Source organism: Rhinoraja longicauda, chromosome 11, assembly GCF_053455715.1.
Source record: "Rhinoraja longicauda isolate Sanriku21f chromosome 11, sRhiLon1.1, whole genome shotgun sequence".
Lineage (NCBI taxonomy): Eukaryota > Metazoa > Chordata > Chondrichthyes > Rajiformes > Arhynchobatidae > Rhinoraja > Rhinoraja longicauda.
In genome coordinates, this window is record NC_135963.1 from 27739977 (window position 1) to 27759305 (window position 19329).

At 38.6% G+C, this 19329-nt stretch overlaps 1 protein-coding gene across 11 annotated transcripts in view; it reads right to left on the reverse strand.

Annotated features, from left to right (window-relative positions):
- Window positions 1–3957: 3957 nt before the first annotated feature.
- Window positions 3958–19329, reverse strand: part of elavl4 (ELAV like neuron-specific RNA binding protein 4) — a 69952-nt gene continuing 54580 nt past the window's right edge. For 4 of the 11 annotated variants that reach the window (XM_078408559.1, XM_078408558.1, XM_078408560.1 and 1 more), the window contains exons 6-7: window positions 18253–18291; window positions 14796–17221 (exon numbers count right to left, since the gene is read on the reverse strand). In XM_078408559.1, the coding sequence (XP_078264685.1) occupies window positions 16894–17221; window positions 18253–18291 (367 nt within the window). In that variant the 3' untranslated portion in view covers window positions 14796–16893. Of the gene's footprint in view, window positions 4586–7640; window positions 7781–14795; window positions 17222–18252; window positions 18292–19329 lie in introns of those variants that run through there. The other 7 variants (XM_078408563.1, XM_078408561.1, XM_078408566.1 and 4 more) reach the window with 6 other exon arrangements.

The window sequence follows — 19329 nt, forward strand, 5'->3', positions numbered from 1 at the left end:
TTTCAACCTGGGCTCCCGCAATTTCCTCTCTAGTTTCCCACAATGTCCTTGGATATATCTGATCAGGTACTGGAGATTTGTCTATCTTCATACACGATAGTACCTTCAGTACTTCTTTGACAGTACAGGGTGGAGATAGAGAGCTTAATAACAGGAAGTCCAAGACAATATCTCTCTCAATGTTCGCAAGACGAAGGACCTTCTGGAAATGAGGTGGTGTACACGCCCCAGTCAGCATCAAAGGTGCCATAGTGGAGATGGTCGAGAGCTTCAAGAACTTAAGTTTAAATATCATTAACAATTTGTTCAGTGCCAAGCACATTGAATCTATGACCAAGAAAAGATATTAACACCCTTGCCTCTTGAGAAGACAAAGGAAGTTCAGCATGTCTCCAATGAGTCTTACCAACGTCTACAGGTGCACTGTAGAAAGCATCCTACTGGGATGCACTGTGGTTTGGTTTTGCAACGGCTCCTCTCAAGACTGCAAGAATCTGCGCAGAGTTGTGGATGTAGCCCAGTCCATCACACAACTCATTAGTAATGGAGAAGTGCTGCACATTATTTGTAAGGTGTGATTCTGTGAGAAGACCTATATCTGCTACTGCTTAACTCATCTGTGAGATGGTTCTTCCAATGTATACACCAAGCCCCAATGTTTGTATGCAGGGCCTTGTAAGGTTGCCTGGACTAGGAGTAAACATGCTCTGCATGAATTTTGTGCCCAGTTCGAATCCAACTGGTGTATCGTTTGGTTTTGTATTGATATGAATGTAATGGTGATTGTGCAACTCAGTGGTCAGCTGTGCCATTTCACAGGGCAACAAAGATTCAACCAGATTGCATGAGACTACAGTGACATATGTGCCAGGTAAGGATGGCAGAATTCTTCGCCTAAAGGACACTGATGGGTTTTTATGACAACCTAGTTTAAAAAAAAAATCATCTTTAAGAAAACCTGGTTGTGATTTTTCAAACTCCAGATTATTCTACAGCTGCTTTGGTGAGACTTCAACTCTGGTGTCAAGATTACTGAATCAGAACTTTGGGTTACTCATGAAGCAATTTACAGAAATGGACAAATAAGAGGGCAGTGTTTTAAAATGGCAGAGCTATTTATCTTGATAGTTCAGACCCAATTCACAACAGGCATGGCGCAGAGGTAGAGATGCTACCTTACAGCGCCAGAGACCCGGGTTAGATCTAGACTACGGGTGCTGTCTGTATGGAATTTGTACGTTCTCCCGGTGTCCGCATGGGGTTCCTCCGGGATGCTCTGGTTTCCTCCCACACTCCAAAGACATGCAGGTTTGTAGGTTAATTGGCTTTGGTAAAAATTGTCCCCAGTGTGCAGGATAGAGTTCGTGTACGGGGCGATCGCTAGTCGGCGTGGACATGGTGGGGCGAAGGGCCAGTTTCCATGCTGTATCTCTAAACTAAATCACAATTTTTGGAAGACCTATATTTCCATCAATTTTTTTATTAATTTCTATACTTTCAGATTTATTGTAAATAGAAATATTTTGATTGTTTTACATTCTAATTTTTTTTTCTGCTCTTCAAAGAATATTTTTTATTTATCCATGGACATTACTGATAAGGCCATCATTTATTGTGCACACACATTTGTTTCAAGGGAATATGGTGGTGAGCCTCTTTCTTCAACTGCTCAGGCAAAGATCCCCGATGATGCTATTATGGATGAAGTTGCAGGCTTTGGATTCAGCAACATCAATTGAACAGTGATACTGGTCCACGTTAAGATGGTATGGAAGGACACAGGGTGATAGTATTCCCATGTACCTGCCACCATTGGAACAGCTCGATGATCGAGATTGTGTGGTATAACAGTAAGGTACTGTTGCGCATCTTTAACATTGCAGTACGGTAGACACTGCAGTCACATTGTCCCAGTGGTGGAGGTTTCAGTGTTTAAAGTGGAGGATGGGGTGCTAATCAAGTGTGCTGTTTTGTTCTAGCTAGTTGATGAATTTAATACAATATAAATTTTCTTAGACTCTCAATGTGCCTGCTGTCAGGGTGACAACAATAATAAATGCCAGCACTAATACATTAATTCTCCATCCTCTCCTCTTGGCAGGTGAAGTTCCAGGTTGGTTGAAAAGCCTGTAAAATGTATTCTTGTAACATTTATTTTCCTTGTCATTCTACACACAACAAAAATGCAAATCTAATCAATTTCACATCCCGGCAACAAAATAGGACAACACAAAATGCAATGTTCTTCCCTTGATAACATGTAATAGCCGTCGAGGATTTATATAAGTATTTGATTTTAATTAGCACACCTAGAGTTTTATTAGCATTCCTGTGCCTGAGACACTCCTGCAGCTGAATCTTTAGACTCTTCATACAACTTTTATTTATGTGCAGATTGAATAATAATGTTGTATTTTTCTCACTGTTAAATATTTTTGTATTGTGTGCTGAACAGTGTTCATTGTCCCGAATCAGTTGGTGGGAAAATTGTTACGTTTTATTGCTAAAAATATGTATTCCATTTTCTAATATTTTTCCATCTTTACATATAATCTGAATTCTTTCTCATAAAATGCTGCTTAATTTATATTTATTTGAAGTAAAATAATGATATGGTATATGAATAAATTTAAACAATAGTACATTTCATCTGATTATTTGAAATAAATAGGCCCAATTCAAAAATAGATTAATCTTCCCTATTATGTGGGGAAGGGAAACGTTAGTACTACTTAAAGATGCATCCATTAAATTGTTCCAACAGTTTACTCTTACATGGGGATCTTATTTCAGTGATTTCAACCATACTCTTCTATTTTCAAAAATGCAATTGTTTTTGATTACAATGGGCAACTATGCTCACATTAGGTCCAGTCTCTCCTTTTTAATATTCACAACACCCCAACCACCTCCACCCCACACCAGCAACTTTTCAATAGATAATCTCAATCTTCCATTAAGCTTATCGTTTTTGTTCTTTTGGTGAATATACTATAGCTTTCTCCCATCCGTATACAGAGACTTTAGCCTTCTTTTTCCTCCTCCAGCTGCCACTGTCTTCTGCCAAGTCTAGGTCAAAATTCTCCATGTCCATCTCATTGCACCAGCTGTACAGCTCCCATTATCTGTCTCATTTAAATAAGAATCACAACACAGTAACAGCCCCTTCAGTTCATCATATCCATGTTGACCATCAAATCCTGTCTGTACGAATCCCATAGACCATAGCCTTGTCTTTTCAAGTGCTTGATATAGTCTGGTACCCATAGCAATTCTGGTACATACCAGCAGCTGGCATGCACCATTCAGCGATTTAAAAAAAGCCCAAGAGTTTTTTCATCAATAAGGAAAGTTGTTACAAATATTAGGAAAGGTTCATAGACATACCAAAGAGTAGGGAGAGTGTGGGAAGGAAAGCATTGCACAAAGGACAGGGCAATTAGTGAAGGAAAGGATTGAAGACAAATAGCTATAGATGCTACACTGAGAAGATAACAGGAGCATTTCAGAACCTGTAAAATGAATGTACAGTGTTTATAAGTTTGTGTAGAACACCGATACAAAATAATGATAGCAGAATTTTGTAAATTAATTTTGAAAATTTGCAATTAAATGTAAATTCTTTAAGCTATGCACAAAACAAATGATAAACAGCAAATGTGTAAACTAATGAAGTGTCATTCTGAATCTAAGGTGAAACCTTTTTTTAAGAAATTCATTTCTCCTAGCAATAACATTAGAAAATTGTCTGGAATGCTTTAATGTAGATAGAAATGATTATTCTGGTGATAAGCATGTAGATAGATTAAACCCTGTTTGACAGAAACTGAACCTGAAAGATTTGTAAGTTTTACTTATCAGTGAATGATATAGTGAATTTGCTTGTGTAGTGTGGTGTTGGAGATGACATCGGGTTCAGCCGTGACCATACTGACACTCACAGCAGGATGATTTCGCATGATATATTTTATTTACAGTGTCAAGAAAGACCAGGACTGCACGGGGGTGCTGTCCTTTGCCATCAGGGCACATGTGCAGTGACTTGCCAATGCTGGGCTCGTCCCAGCTGCTCAGTCCTGGTCATAAAGGAGAAGGCATGAACTCAGGCTTCTCCCTGCAGTTCATCCTTGCCTTGACAGGAGGCTCCTGCAATCTCAGGTTTATCCAAGTAGCTCAGCTTTGGGGCATGAAGGGCTGGTGGTCTCAGAATTACCCTAGAGATTCACTCTTTGACTCCGTGTGTGGACATAGTCCGTTGTTGTCTGTGGGCAGAAAGTGGCAATGGTGTCTCAGGCTTGCCCCGGCCACTCGGTCTTAGCCTCAGTAGAGAAACTGGCTGACTAGGGCTTCTTCCCAGCAGTCCATTCTTGACATATGGTGGCATTGGCAGTCTCAGGTTTGTCCCAGTGGTTCAATCTTCCTCAAACCTGCGACAGGGGAACAACTCCACTGGAAAGGCTTTCTCCCTCCTTCTCCCGGGTTTTGTAGGGTGTAGACTGACAAGGTTCAGGTGTCCAAACCAATATCAGCTAAGTGGACCCAGCTGCTACCAATGATGCTGTGGGTAATTCAGTTCAGGCGATGCCTTTTAAGAAAAATAAAAAATGTTACAGTGAGGCCTTTCAAATGAACAGTTAACTCTTAAGAAATTAGCATTTTTATGCCCGGGCTACCAATGAACAATAGGTAATGCAATGATAATTTTGCATCCTGGTGTTTGAAACATGTAAAGTTGCTGCTCGCAATATTTAAAAAGAATACGTTATGTCAAGCATTGGTATCATTTCAACCACTTCTGGGAAACACAAAATTGGCTATTGATCAATTATATTTTCAATCAAAGCTTTGAACTGGGCTTTGTGAATACTTTTAATATATTTGAATAGAAATGAACATCATTCCATGGTCCGTCTACCAAAATAGACTGCAAATCAACTATAAGAATTTCCTTTAAGTGTTGTTATGAAAATTATTCTGTGAAGCTGATAAAATACAATTCCATTCCCCCAATTATTGTATTTACTATCCCTGTTGTGTATGCTTTTCAATGTTCACTGTGTTTTGTTGAAATCCTTAAATATGTCTTAAATGTCAATTAAAAAGTTTATAATACATCTTCCCCTCAATGTAATGCACCAGTGGTATCAAAACAACCAAGTTTATATAGCATTTTATAGATCTTATGACCTTGATTTTTTTTAAACAACAAAACTGTAATTGGGATTAGTTGACTCAAAACTGATTTCATTCAACTCCAACGTCAACAAAAGTAGGGATTTAGACAATACACCGTCCTGTGTGACACTGAGCCCTTATAGAGGGCTGCTTAATGTTCAAGATTATGCAATATCTGTCAGTAAAACTCCTTCTTGGCAGTGTAAGACCAGAGCCTTCTGTTCCTGGCAAAGTCTGAGTTTGTGATGTACAAGAAAGATGACTCAGTTCCTTTAACTAAATAGCTTTAGTTAGATTGTGCATTATACCATCAATATATTTACCACTGTTACAAATCACTTAAAGTGCTTTGAAATTACATAATCAATTGCACTTGCAGGTCTCCAACAATTGATAGCTGCTGTGTATGTATGTTTCTCAGTCAGCCTGAGCCAGACATACTTTTTTTGTGTCAATTGACTAGATTGATTCCTTCTCCAATTGTGATGGTAGTTTTCTTTGCCTCTTGGTCTTCATCCTAATTATCTACAGCTGGAGTATGTGATTATCTACATCACTAATTCCTGATTGGCTACCAAAGCCCAATTCTTTTGATATTTTGATTACTGTATTTACCAACCACATCATCTTTCTTCATTGTTATCTTGTTACGTACACCTAGGTTATTAGTTGCTGTGAGAAGTTTTATCTTAAGTCAATCAACAGAGATATATATATCGGTTTTGCAGTACTTCCACAAGTTAGGATTTATTTAATGATGTAACACAAAAACATATAATTTAAGGTCCATGCTTATTAATTGTCCACTGTTGTGCTTGTCCTATAAGAGTTTTATTTCTCCATTTAATCATCTGTGTCCAGTAAGATAATTCAACAGGGCTTTTAAATATGGATTAAAGTATTTGTAAAAGTTAAATAAGTGCCTCCTTCTTTGCCAGTGCTTTGGTATCTATGATGACTTGCTTCCACTTAAATGTTTGCATCAGAACCTACACAACAATCTACAGATTTTACTACAGGTGAGTATGGTGTGTTTAAAGGCCATTGATGGTAGTTTGAGTGGCTGTTGACCTCTACCACTGTGTTAACTGTTTATGCTTAGGTTTCATGTGATCTCATTAGAAAGACTCAAAGCAGTCACTTTCTGAAGGCTTAACTTTCAAAATGGTTTAGTGAAAGACATTTGTTATCTGGGTGAGCAGTATGGGACCCAGTCCCTTGAAGCAAAGAAATCCACAATGGTTTGGAACTTGGCCTCTACGAACATGCGCCCTAAGAAGTTTGTCCTTGGTTCTGGAGTAGAGGCAGAGTCTACTAATTGTGGAAGAGTAAAAGGCCTGTCCCAGTTACGCGATTTTTAAGGCGACTGTTAAAGTCGTAGCAGATCACCTAAATTTTCTTTTACCCTATGACAATGACCACGACAATGCCGAGTCAGGTCGATACAAGTTACTTTTTTTGTGAAACTAGCACCTGGCTAAGAAATTACACCATCTTTGGAAACATCACGAAATTCCCACGCTTACCTGACCGTCAAACTGTCACCTCCAATCTACCTGTCAAATGTCCTGATGGTAAATAAATTGGTTAAACAAAACTATCTTCTGGTATCTTCAAATGCCTTTTCTTAATTTAATATTACATGCTTCTAAATGCATCTGCGACAACCTAGCAAACCTGGGGACAGCATGCGACAGCGCCCGCAATAAGCTACGATACCTGGCGACAAACCAGCTGTCGCCGAGAAATTTCTATCTGGAAGACTTCTCCACAACGCGCCGAGATCCGCTACGATTCATTGAAGACTCCTCACAATCATGCCCGTGACACCCCGGCGACTGTTCGGCGACAGCCTAGTCGCCGGCAGTCGCCTTAAAATCGCCTAAGTGGGACATGCCCTTAAATCTCTGGATAAATACTTTCATATATCAATCAAAGAAGCAAAATTATGAATAAAGTTGTTCAAAGTTGGACCAAGTGAAAGCCATTTGTTAGTCTTATTAAAATATATGAGGAAAGCAATGATAACTGGTTCAAAACATACAATGAAAATTCATTTTGTTATAGCACCAGTGAGCAGTAAAAGTCAGAATTCTGGCTTCTGATTGTATTCTTTTGATCATTTAGTGAAATCTGAAAACTTCCATTTACTTGGGACATTTTCACATTGACAACCTCCTTGAAGTTGATACATAGATATAAATGAGTGTACATATGAATGTGTATTATTTATGGTAGGAGTGAAAAATACAATGAATATACCCAGATGGAATGTATTTAGGGGTGTTAATATATCTGTTATTGTTTTAATGGGGAGGCAGCATTTTAGAATTTATTTTTGGAGGTAGAAAAGGTGGTCGTTTGACTTTTTATTACGTATATTGCTAAATTTCCAAGAATGGGAGTGAGCCACATTAAACTAGTGTTATTTGAGTAGGAAGTTTGTCAATAAAAAGCTTGCTTACTTTGCTTATCTTGTACATCAATTTGTGATGTAGTCCAGTATCAATGGTGGTCTTTAGTACCGGAAAGTAGCATTTAGAATGACGGCTCTTCAATCCTTCAGCATCAAAAGTAACGATGACAATACTCCTGTAATATACTGCTATGAAGAAATGAACCATTAAATCTACATTACCACCACATACTGTAAATTCAAATACACAATGTAAAATATTGTCTGGAAAATATTTTGTGCAAGTGACCACTTTAAAGTGCTGAGATGCTGCCTGACCTGCTGAGTTACTCCAGCATTTTGTGAATAGATCGATTTGTACCAGCATCTGCAGTTATTTTCTTATACTTAAAGTACTGAGAGTTCTTTTCATCAAGAGGCTTCGTGAGGCCCATCCTCTGAGTTGCCCGTTCTTTTAGCCTACACATGAATCAGCTCAACCCCACTGTTAATATTCTGGGAAAATTAGGCTTCTGTGTAATATATATTTTCTAATTTAATACCATATGTGGGCTGACATATTGTTTTATAATGTTACTCATCCCTGCGTTCTTTGCTTTGGATGCTCCCAGATGGCATTCCGTTTAAGAGAGTATGTCTGTTCCTTTTGCCTGCTCTTTGGCAGTACTGCATTGTAACAGGGCAGAACACATCAAAATGAAAATCTTGCCAATTTTTCCGTTTTTGGAGAGGCATTGCATCTTTGCCAGGTCTTGCCTCTTAACAACCCAAATGAGATCATCAATTTGACATTTAGGAGAAGATTGAGTGCAATTAACAGCTGCAGCTGAGTTGTTCAGAATCTGATGCAGCGCTGTGATACTTCAGACCATCTGGCCATTCTCTACTTACTTTTAACTTAAAACTAAAAGCTTCTTTAAAAAAACATACCTGCAAAATCCCCAAGGATGCAACACATTCATTTTTTATTCACTAGTTTTGAAGTATGAAATCTATTTAGAGATGACAATTAATTTAAATTAAATGGGCGACACAAGATGATAGGGTATTCAAGAAGGCATTTTGGTGCCCTTGCCATCAGAAACCGAAGCATTGAGATAAAAATTGGTTTGTATGGTTTAGAATTTTGGTTGTTCTACTGTAGGTAAGATGTGGTGTGCAGAGTGCAGTAGAGATTCACCAGGAAGGAGAGCTGTCGGTATGAGGAAAGGTTGGGTAGGCTGGGTTTATTCTTATTCGAATGTCGAAGGCTGGGGGATGACCTTATAGAGGACCTCGTAGAGAAGATACCATACATCTATAAACATTTTCTCGAACCTCAACAGATGTGTTGTAGAAAGTATTCTGTAGAAAGAATGCAGTTCTGGTTGCCGCATTTGTAGGAAGGATGCAGAGGCTTTGAAAAGGGTGCAGAGGAGATTTACCAGAATGAAGAAGTCTCGACCCGAAACGTCACCCATTCCTTCTCTCCCGAGATGCTGCCTGACCTGCTGAGTTACTCCAGCATTTTGTGAACAAATCGATTTGTACCAGCATCTGCAGTTATTTTCTTATTTACCAGAATGATGCCTGGATTAGGGGATATTACCTACTGGAAGAGGTTGGACAGGCTTGGATTATTTTCTTTGGAATGTCGGAGGATGCGGGGAGATTTGATAGTAGTATATAGAATTATGAAAGACATGGATAGGGTAAACCTTTTTCCCAAGATGAAAAAAATCATGTATTAGAGAGCATAGCTTTAAGATGAGAGGGGCAAAATTTAAAAGAGATGTGCGAGCAACTTTTTTACACAGAAGGTGGCGAGTGCCTGGAATGGCTGGTGGTGTGGAACTGCTGGGTGTGGTGATTGTGGCAGCGTGCTGAGCTAACAAGCAAGTCAGTTTCAAACCCAGAGACGGAGCCGCAGCAGCAGGAATAAAATAAAGTTATTGGGGCCGTTAGGAACAAAGTGATGCAGGATCACGTGATGTGTGGAGCTGCATGCTGTGGGAGCCACAAGAATCCTATTGTGGTACCTTGTGACAACATCTGCAGCAAGTGTTGGTCGCTCGAGGAAGGCAGGCTCAAAGCTGATGATGTGTAATCTGAGTTTCAAGCACTACAACACATCAGGTTCGGGGAGAATGACCTGGACGCAGTGTTGCAGGAGATAGTCACACCTGTTATATTCATTACGTCCAATTTGGTCTGTGGGCAGGAGAAAGAGTGTTTGGCTGCGAGTGAGGCAGGCAGGGGTATCCAAGAAGCAGTGTTGGATGAGCTTGTCGAACAGATCTGAGATTCTTGCTCCCTGTGCGGTCGAAAGTGGGCGCCATAGGAAGGGTGAGCAATTTTACCATGGCACAATGGATCAGGAGGGGGGAGAAAGAAACACACTCCCCCCCCCCCCCCCATTCAAGAGGGGGGAGAAAGAGACACATAGTTGGAATTGGGAATTGTACAGAGGGGAATAGACACAATTCTCCGTCGCAAGCAACGAGGGTCCTGAAGGCTGTGTTGGATTCAGGACATCCCATATGACTTGCTGAGGAATTTAGAGTGGGAGGGGAAAGATCCAGTTGTCGTAGTCCACGTTGAGGGAGTTTGAGCACAAGGGAATAAATTAAAAAGCAGAACCAAACAGATACTAATCTCTGGATTGCTACCTGAGCCACGAGCAAATTGGCATCGTCGATAAGATTAGAGAGTTAAACTCAAATACTGCTGTTTGAGAATTGGGGTTGAATTCGTGGGACATTGGCGTCAGTATGGGGAAGGAGGGAGCTGTTCCGATGGGACAAACGCCACCTGAACCCTATTGGGACCAGGGTCCTGGCTAATCGCATACCTCGGGCTGTACATAGTGCTTTCAGCTAAAAGGTGGGGGTGGGTTCAACAGATTGGAAAAGTAAGAATAACGTTAAAGGGAAGGAAAGCACAGGAGATGTTACTGAAGTCACTGGAATAAGAAACAGGACAGAAAGTTTAGAAATGGACGAATTTCACGTCGGACAACATGGGCACCAATTTGAGAAGAGGGGTGGTGAATACAGAAATGAAGGTGTTATATTTAAATGCACGCAGTACACAAAACAAGGTGGATGATCTTATAGTGTGATAGAAATTGGCCGGTACGATTTTGTGGGCATCAAAGAGTCGTGGTTGACAGAGGATCAGAGCTGGGAGCTGAATATCCAAGGATACACATCCTATTGAAAAAACAGGCAAGTGGGCAGAGGCAGAGGGGTAGCTCTATTGGTAAGGAACAAAATCCAATCCTGAGCAAGAAACAACATAATATCAGAAGATGTAGAATTGTTGTGGGGAGAGTTAAAAAATTGCAAGGGTAAAAAGAACTGATGGGAGTTATATACAGGCCTCCGAATAGTAGTCAGGATGTAGGGCACAAATCACATCAGTAAATAGAAAAGGCATGTAAGAAAAGCAATGTTACAGTGGTCATAGACACAAAATGCTGGAGGAACTCAGCGGGACAGTCTGAAGAAGGGTCTTGTTCTGAAACGCCACCCATTCCTTCTCTCCAGAGATGCTGCCTGTCCCGCTGAGTTACTCCAGCATTTTGTGTCTATCTTCAGTTTAAACCAGTATCTGCAGTTCCTTCCGACACGTTACAGTGGTCATGGTGATTTTCAATGTACAGATACACTCGCAAAATCAGGTTGGTACTGTATCCCAGAAGGAATTTGTAGAATCCCTAGGAAATGGTTTTTAGAGGAGGTTGTGTTTGAGTTCACTAGGGAAAAGGCAATTTTGGATTTGGTGTTGTATAATGAACCAGATTTCATTAGGGAACTTCAGGTGAAGAAACCCCTAAGAGGCAGTGATAATAATGTGATAGAATTTAAACTGCAGTTTGAGAGAGAAGCTGAAATTGGATGTATCAATATTACTGTTGAGTAAAGGTAACTACAGAGGCATGAGGGAGGTGCTGGATCAAGTTGGAAGGGGACCTTAGCAGGAATGACAAGAAGCGGCAATTGCAGGAGATTCTGGGAGTAATTCGGAAGACTTTTCATCCTAAAGAAGAAACATACTAAAGGGAGAATGGGGTGACAAAGGAATTTAAAGACAGCATAAAAGCAAAAGAGAAGGCATATAATATGGCAAAGATTATCGAGAAGCTAGACAATTGGAAAGCTTTAAAAAAAAACAGAAGGCAACTAAAAAAGCAATGAAGGAGAAAAGCTGAAACATGAAGGTAAGGTAAAAGAGGATACCAAAAGTATTAAGGAGAAGGTGCTTGGGAAGTTGAAGATCTGAAGGTGGATGTCACCTGGACCAGATGGACTACACCCTATAGTTCTGAATGAAGGAGGCAGTTGTAGAGATTGTGAAGATATTAGCAGTGATCTTTCAAGAATCACTGGAGACCGGAATGATTCTAGAGGACTGGAAAATTGCACTTGTAACTCCACTGTTTCAAAAGGGAGTGAGGCAAAATAAAGGAAATTATAGGCTGGTTAGCCTAATTTCAGTGGTTGATAAGATTTAGAATCTATTATTAAGAATAAAATGTAGACTGTTTTCCAAATAGGGTGAGGATTTATAAATTGGAGGTGCAAAGGGACTTGGGAGTGCTAATGCAGGATTCCCAAAAGGTTAATTTGCAGGTTAAGTCCATAGTAAGGAAGGCAAATACAATATTAACATTCATTTTGAGAGGACTAGAATATAAAAGCAAGGATATAATGCTGAGGTTTTGGAAGGTGCTGGGCAGACTACATTTGGAATTGTTGAGCAGTTTTGGGCCCCATATCTCTGGAAGGGTGGGCTGGCGTTGGAGAGGGTCTAGAGGAGGTTTACAAGAATGATTCTGGGGATGATTAGGTTAATGAATGTGGAGTGTTTGTTGGCTCTCGACCTGGACTCGCTGGTTTAGAAGAATGAAGGGGTAGAGGGGGCATCTCTGAAACCGAACAAATAATGAAAGGCCCAGATAAAGTGGATTTGGAGAGGATGATTCCAGTGGTGGTCATTCCACAACCTCAGAATAGGATGTACCTTTAGAATATAGGTGAGGAGGAATTTCTTCAGCCAGAGGGTGGTGAATCTACAGAATTCATTGCCACAGGCTGCTGTGGAGGCCGTCTTGTATTTTTAAAGCGGAGATTGATATGTTCTTAATTAGTAAGGGCGTCAAAGGTTACGGGTAGAAGGCAGAATGGGGTTGAGAGGGAAAAATAGATCAGCCATGATTGAATTGATATTCATAAGATATAGGAGCAGAAGTAGCCCATCAAGACATCTGCCATTTGATCATGGCTATCTATTGGAGCAGACCCTTATGGGTCGAATGGCTTAATTCTGCTCTTATGTCTTCTGATCTTATACAATAGAGGCATTTAAGAGATTTTTGGATAGGCATATGGATATACAGGGAATGGAGGGATGTGGATTATATGCAGGCAGGTAAGAGTTGCTTTTGACATCATGTTTGGCACAGACATTGTGGGCCTTTCTTGTTGTACTTTTCTACATGGAGGATATTAGCTATAAAGAGAAGTTGTACAAACTTGGATTGTTTTCTCTGAAGCATAGAATGCTGGGGAGACCTGATAGAAGGATATAAGAGATATCAATACACTACCTGTCTGATTTATCAGCTTTGTCAAATTTTATTTCAGATTTCCAGCATCTGCAGTTTTTCATTCACTTTACCGCTGTGCGATATAACAAATGTTGTGATTACTGTAATTCATTGTGTCAAGTATTTCTGGATATCATTGCTGCCATAAACAAGTCAAACTTACTGTCGAATCATCAGTGAACAGTGTATGATCATACTAAACACTTCAATTGTTGATTTGTTCCTCAAAAAGATTTGTGTTTGTAATGCCAACACTGTAGTCTACTGTCGTTATTAATTGGCAAAACTAAAAATAAGGTTTGAATTATATGTCCAGGAAAACTCTAAAAACAAGCCCTTAAAGCAATCCTAATGAATGGGGCTCTGGCTCACCGGGTAATAATCCCACATTCCCCATCGGCCTGCACTGGTCCCTGGTTCTCATGCTCCCTGTCCACTTGCCAGCGCACCAGCTTTGCAATTTGCTCCACTGTCCTGGTCCCTGTGCTTTTTTTAAACTTGCAAGATTCAATGAAATATTACTATCTAACATCGTTAATTGGAAAAAAAAGTGAATGAAAATTTTGGACACAAAGGACTGCAAATGCTGAAATCCTGTGCAAACAATAAAGTGCTAAGGAACTTCAGCAGCATCTGAGGAGAGAATGGACAGGCGATGTTTTGGATTGGAACCTGGATATCAAGAAGTCCCAGCTAAACGTCACCAGCTGCATTTCCTAGCAGAGGAGGGAGGCATGGACTGCAGCAGCTATCTGAGAAAGAAATGGTTAATTACATTCATCAATTCCCTGATTCTATCACTATCTTATTTACAACAGTCAATTAATTTACAATTAATCTAGCACATTATTGGGTTCTGGAAGAAACAAGCAGTTTGTGGAAATTCAGTCACAGGGAAAATGTGCAAATTGTATCCAGACAGCACCTTGGAACAGCAAGCAGTAGCACTAAATACTGTGCCACATGGCACTTTTCAAAGTAGTCTACTCAAAGTCTCCACACTTAATGCCCAATAGTTCCCCAGTAATTAAACCCCAGAAGTCACCTTTGCCACACCTCTGGGGCTTTGAATGAATATGGAAGCTATCCCCTTCTCCCTTGAAACCATAACACTTCCACTTTTCTGATGTCTTGCTGCTAATGGAGGGTGCACCTTGAGGGGTTGGTGCCCTTGACAGGTATGTGCACAGAAGCTGTGTTCAACTGAGTTTGTTTTGCTAGAAATTGCATAGATACAGTTTTACCACACATTCCTGTTTGTCATCCATTCCAGAACTATTTATTTTGTCTTTTTGGAAATTTGGTGGGAGATCCTTTGGGTCTTACGTTTGCACACAACTTTAACACAAAAATGGGTGACCAATTTCAAGACCAGTGAGTTTTGACATTTTCCATGGTGTGATTGATGGATCCTGGGTAACAATGTCAATTCTTCCTTCACTAGCTTCTCAGAACAATTTGGCGTCCTACACATGTGTTAGGAACCACTACAACGAGAACCACACATATAACAAAACCATCATTGAAAAATACCATTAGGCTTCTGAAACAAAATCCACCAGTGAAACAACTCATAAGACCATAAAAATATAGCAATTGGAGCACGGGTACTCTGCACACGTCAGTTTATTGTTTGACATTAAAAGTACAAATAATTCAACACAACAGTTTTATGAAAAAACAGTTACAGCTGTATTCAGAAATAATCTAAATTAGCTATGCTAACAATAAGTCATTCATAATTCGTGAAATTTTACTGCCTGGTCCTAGAAATATTTTAATTAAACAAACACATTGTAGAGAAAATTTTACATGCCTTCCCCACTAATGCTTAGTAAATACTGCAAATTCTCCCAACAATTCAGCTCATTCACAGCAGATGGTAATATAATATAATCCCTGAAAACCGTTTGAGGGTTCTGTCAAAAATTTAGTTCAGCATTTTTAAAGTAATACATTATATGCTTGCACACTTGCTCTTTGTAAATCCATCTTCAATGTAAAAGTATTTCCTCTACATGCAATTAGTGGGTTTAGCATTGAAAAATGCACAAAATAAGCACATTAACCATAACAACGATACTAATAAGACAACTTTATTGAAAAGTTTATTAACAAGACAAAAGCAATAGCAAATTTAACTATCGACTATATTATGCATAGCGAGTTACTGTTCTAGTATACAGGGAAGAGCATGACCTTTTGACTCTTACAAGCACAACATACTAAAATTATCAGTGCACTGGACAAAGGAGCGGACTCCCTCAGCCATTTTGTTCCCTTAGCTCTCCGCATAATGGAAAATAAAAGCAATTTGTCCATCCCTAATATTAAGAAAAGTATTCACAACCAACATGACAATATATTAAACAATATTTTGTATTTCTGCACTAGTAAATATTTAGATACTTCAGTTCACAGTATCATTTGGAACCATTTTGCCATTGTAACAAAACAATCAAATTCTTACAACTTAGAAATAAAATAAAATCAATCTTTAAGAAATAGACACAAATGTAAGAAGCATCTTTCTATTGGATAAAACAACTAACTAGCTAAATTTGGTTTGGCAATATGCAGCAGATCAGCAACAAAATAAATAACCGATAAAGTGAAACAAATGCCAATTATATGCTGTTTGCCAAAATGGAATATTAAAGGCTGAAATGTAATCAAGTCATCAACAAATTCAACATAAACATTAACATCAGTACGAATAAAACAAGAAATGTTCGTATTTTTATTTGGAGTTAAGATATGTAATCTCATTAGCACCTAGCTACTGCTTCAAGGAAGTTTTGGCATTTATTTTAAGAAAAAAAATCAGCAATTTTATGGCATTGCCTAACTGTTACTGATGACTTAAAAAAAACGATTAGCGACTAATCTCCTTGCTTTTGGGTTTTGACTGTGGGGGAACTGTGTGCCTGGGGAGATCACTCCCTGCTATTTTGTTATGAAAGATATGAACATCATCTGTTTTTTTCCCCGTCGTTCAGAAAAACAATCTACAGCCCAAATTTAAACATACATCTTGATCCTAAAAAGTATCAGTACAGTATGAATGTGACAAAATTGTCCTTTTCCCCTGTATAAGTCAGTCAAAATACTCATTTTCAAATCCAGATCCTGTAAAAATCCTTTTTTAATATAAAAATAGATCTTTTGAAACCCATTTTCAGCAAAGAGACCAACTCTTTGGCAACATTGTTTAAATTATGTCATCAGGTATCCCCCTTTCCAACCAGGTAATATTTGATGTTTACATGATACAAAGAAAAGGGAATAACTAAAACATCTGCAAAAGCGCATCAGCAGATCCGTTTCTTTGAAATATGGGGTGGAAGGGGTGCTGTTATAGTTAATCAATTTTGATGTATTCTTTTTGAAATTTATTTTTTGTAAAAACGTCAATTTTTCTTCATCTTTTTAAATTGAGAATGGGTGACTTAAAAAGGTCCACCTTCGAAGAAGGCAGGAAAAGTAGCAGGCTGGGTAAAAATTCCTGCACACGTTATCTATGTATAATTTGAACAAGAGCCATGAAAGAACATTCAATGCATCAAAGTTTTCTAGCATTATAAAATCATTTCCTGCTTCATCACAGAATATCTTATGTTAATACTCAGGCAACAATGGCTTATGAAGTCCATCTTCAATATAAGCCTTTTAAAGTTCCATTTGTTCTTGAATTTAACACTAAATTGGTACTTCAAGATTTGTGGGTTTTGTTGGTTTTAAATGATACTTGCAGAACTCTATCACCCAAGCGATATCCATTCAGGCTTGCAATTGCCATGGCTGCCTCATCATAGTTTGTCATGGTGACAAACCCAAATCCCTTGCACTTGTTTGTGTTAAAATCACGAATGACCTTGACGTTGTTTACGGCTCCAAATGGTCCAAAAAGCTGCCAGAGAACACTTTCATCTGAATCAGGAGAGAGGTTGTAGACGAAGATACACCAACCTGTTCCAGTATGTCCAGGAATATTCATTCCAACAAGACTGGTCATGCCATCAATTGTGATGGGTGAGAATCTGTCAAAATTGATTGCTACTTTGAGATAAAATCAACCTATATTTGTCATATCAGATATATTTTAACAGGAAATTTGATTCAGTTATAACACATTACACTTGATCCATTAACATAATTGCTATAATATATTTAATAACCCAATATTATATTGTTACTTTCTTGTATCTATCTAAACAGTTTATAATTCTAAATTTATTTTAACATGTATTAGATGTAATTTTTGAGAAAGCATTTAAAAATTAGCAATCATTATGAAAAGTATTTTAGTCTGTTGAAGCTTCAAACTCAGTTTTTATGTATAGAATCACTTGATGTTTGTGGATAATGTCTATTTAATTATTGCAAATATAAATAATATAATCCAAATTTATTTTTCATTAACCAATGGTCGATTCATTTTATTGTAACACCAGTTTCCCATTATTGAATAAAAATGTTGCTTCAAAATTTAGGCCTCAATCTTGCCTTAAAATTCACAATGTGTTTGAAGCTCTAGCAAACTAATTTATAATGCAATTTAATCTTGTTAACAAAATAGAGGAAAAAAAATTACTGGGAAGCACTGAACTGTGAAAACTCCAAATGTAGCGATAGAGGTGCATACAGCGGCCATTATTCAACTGAAGAATTTATGAAAATTCAAACACTTCCAATAAGTAATACTTTTTAAACAAGAAATAAATTTTGGTAAATTCCTGCCTGTTTGCACATTAACCATGAGACACAGGATCACTGTGGTTATTTCCCCCCCATTAAGCTCCAACCAGCAGCAGTGGCCAATCTGCTTGCGGATCAGTCTTTTTGGTTCTATTTCATATGCAGCTGTTGCACCTGAATCAACTGAATTGAACAACCTGCAAATTAAAGAAGTGTGCAAACAAGAGTTATGGATCTTTTTAAAGAACCAAAAGAATTGAAATCTGAAACAAAAGTTTAACATGCTGGTGGAAAAAATAAAAATGTTAGTCAAAATAAATTAGCAACATCTGTGCCAACATGGACATCTGGCAGTCTGTGGAGTTCTAATTACCTCTTTACACCATAGGCCATATTAAGCAAATTGTCCAGCCTGAAAAGAGAAGGAGTCCTTGGGTTAATGTTTCACAGATGGCAGCTCATTCAATGGAACACCTGCTAAATGGTCCTGTTTGAGCAAGAGATCTAGAACTACTAAAACACATAATCTAGTAATCATTACTGCCCCGTCAGATTTTTAAATCCGATCAGTTGGATTTATTTTTACCATTTTATACATGGCATTGGTTTAGTTTATTATTGTTATGTGTACCGAGGTACAGTGAAAAGCTTTTGTTTGCATTCTATTCAGTCAAAGAAAAGGCAATACATTATTTACAACAAAGCTGTCCACAGTGCGCAGATAAAAGATACAACATTTGGTGCAAGTTAAGTCCAATAAAAGATAGTCTTCAATAAGGTAGATGGGAGATCGGGACCGCACTCTGGGTATTGAGAGGATTGTTCAGTTGCCTGATAACAGCTGGGATGAAACTGTCCCTGAATTTGGAGGTATGCATTTTCAAATTTTTGTACCTCTTGATGGGAGAGGGGAGAAGAAGGAATGGCTGGGGTGAGACTTGGTTATGCTGGCAGCCTTGCCAAGGCAGCGTGAACTGTCGATGGAGTCAATGGAAGGGAGGCTGGTTTGCGTGATGGTTTGCACTATGTCCACAAATCTCTGCCATTTTTTGCGGTCTTGGTTGAAGCTGTACCCAAACAAAGCCCTGAATACTAAATACATTTGGAATTCTACAATTTAAAAAAATCAACAAAATTGGATCCAGTGTGCAACAGATATATGACCATCTTGAAGTGGGATTGTACATTTGGTATGATTTTAATCATACCTTTACTAATGGATTGTGGGTGGCAGGCAGACTGCTCAATTGCTACAGTAGGCTCAACGTTTCATTCCTGTTGCCTGCTTTTTAAACAGCTCAGCTTTTGTTTTAGGCACCTGCTAGACACAGATGATGTTTTTGTGATAACATTTAAGCACTGGTCGCACGATGTGATTAAAACCTCCAAACCATGCAACAGAAATTTCACCTTCCAATTTGAACTTTGATTTTTATTATCCTGATTCTAT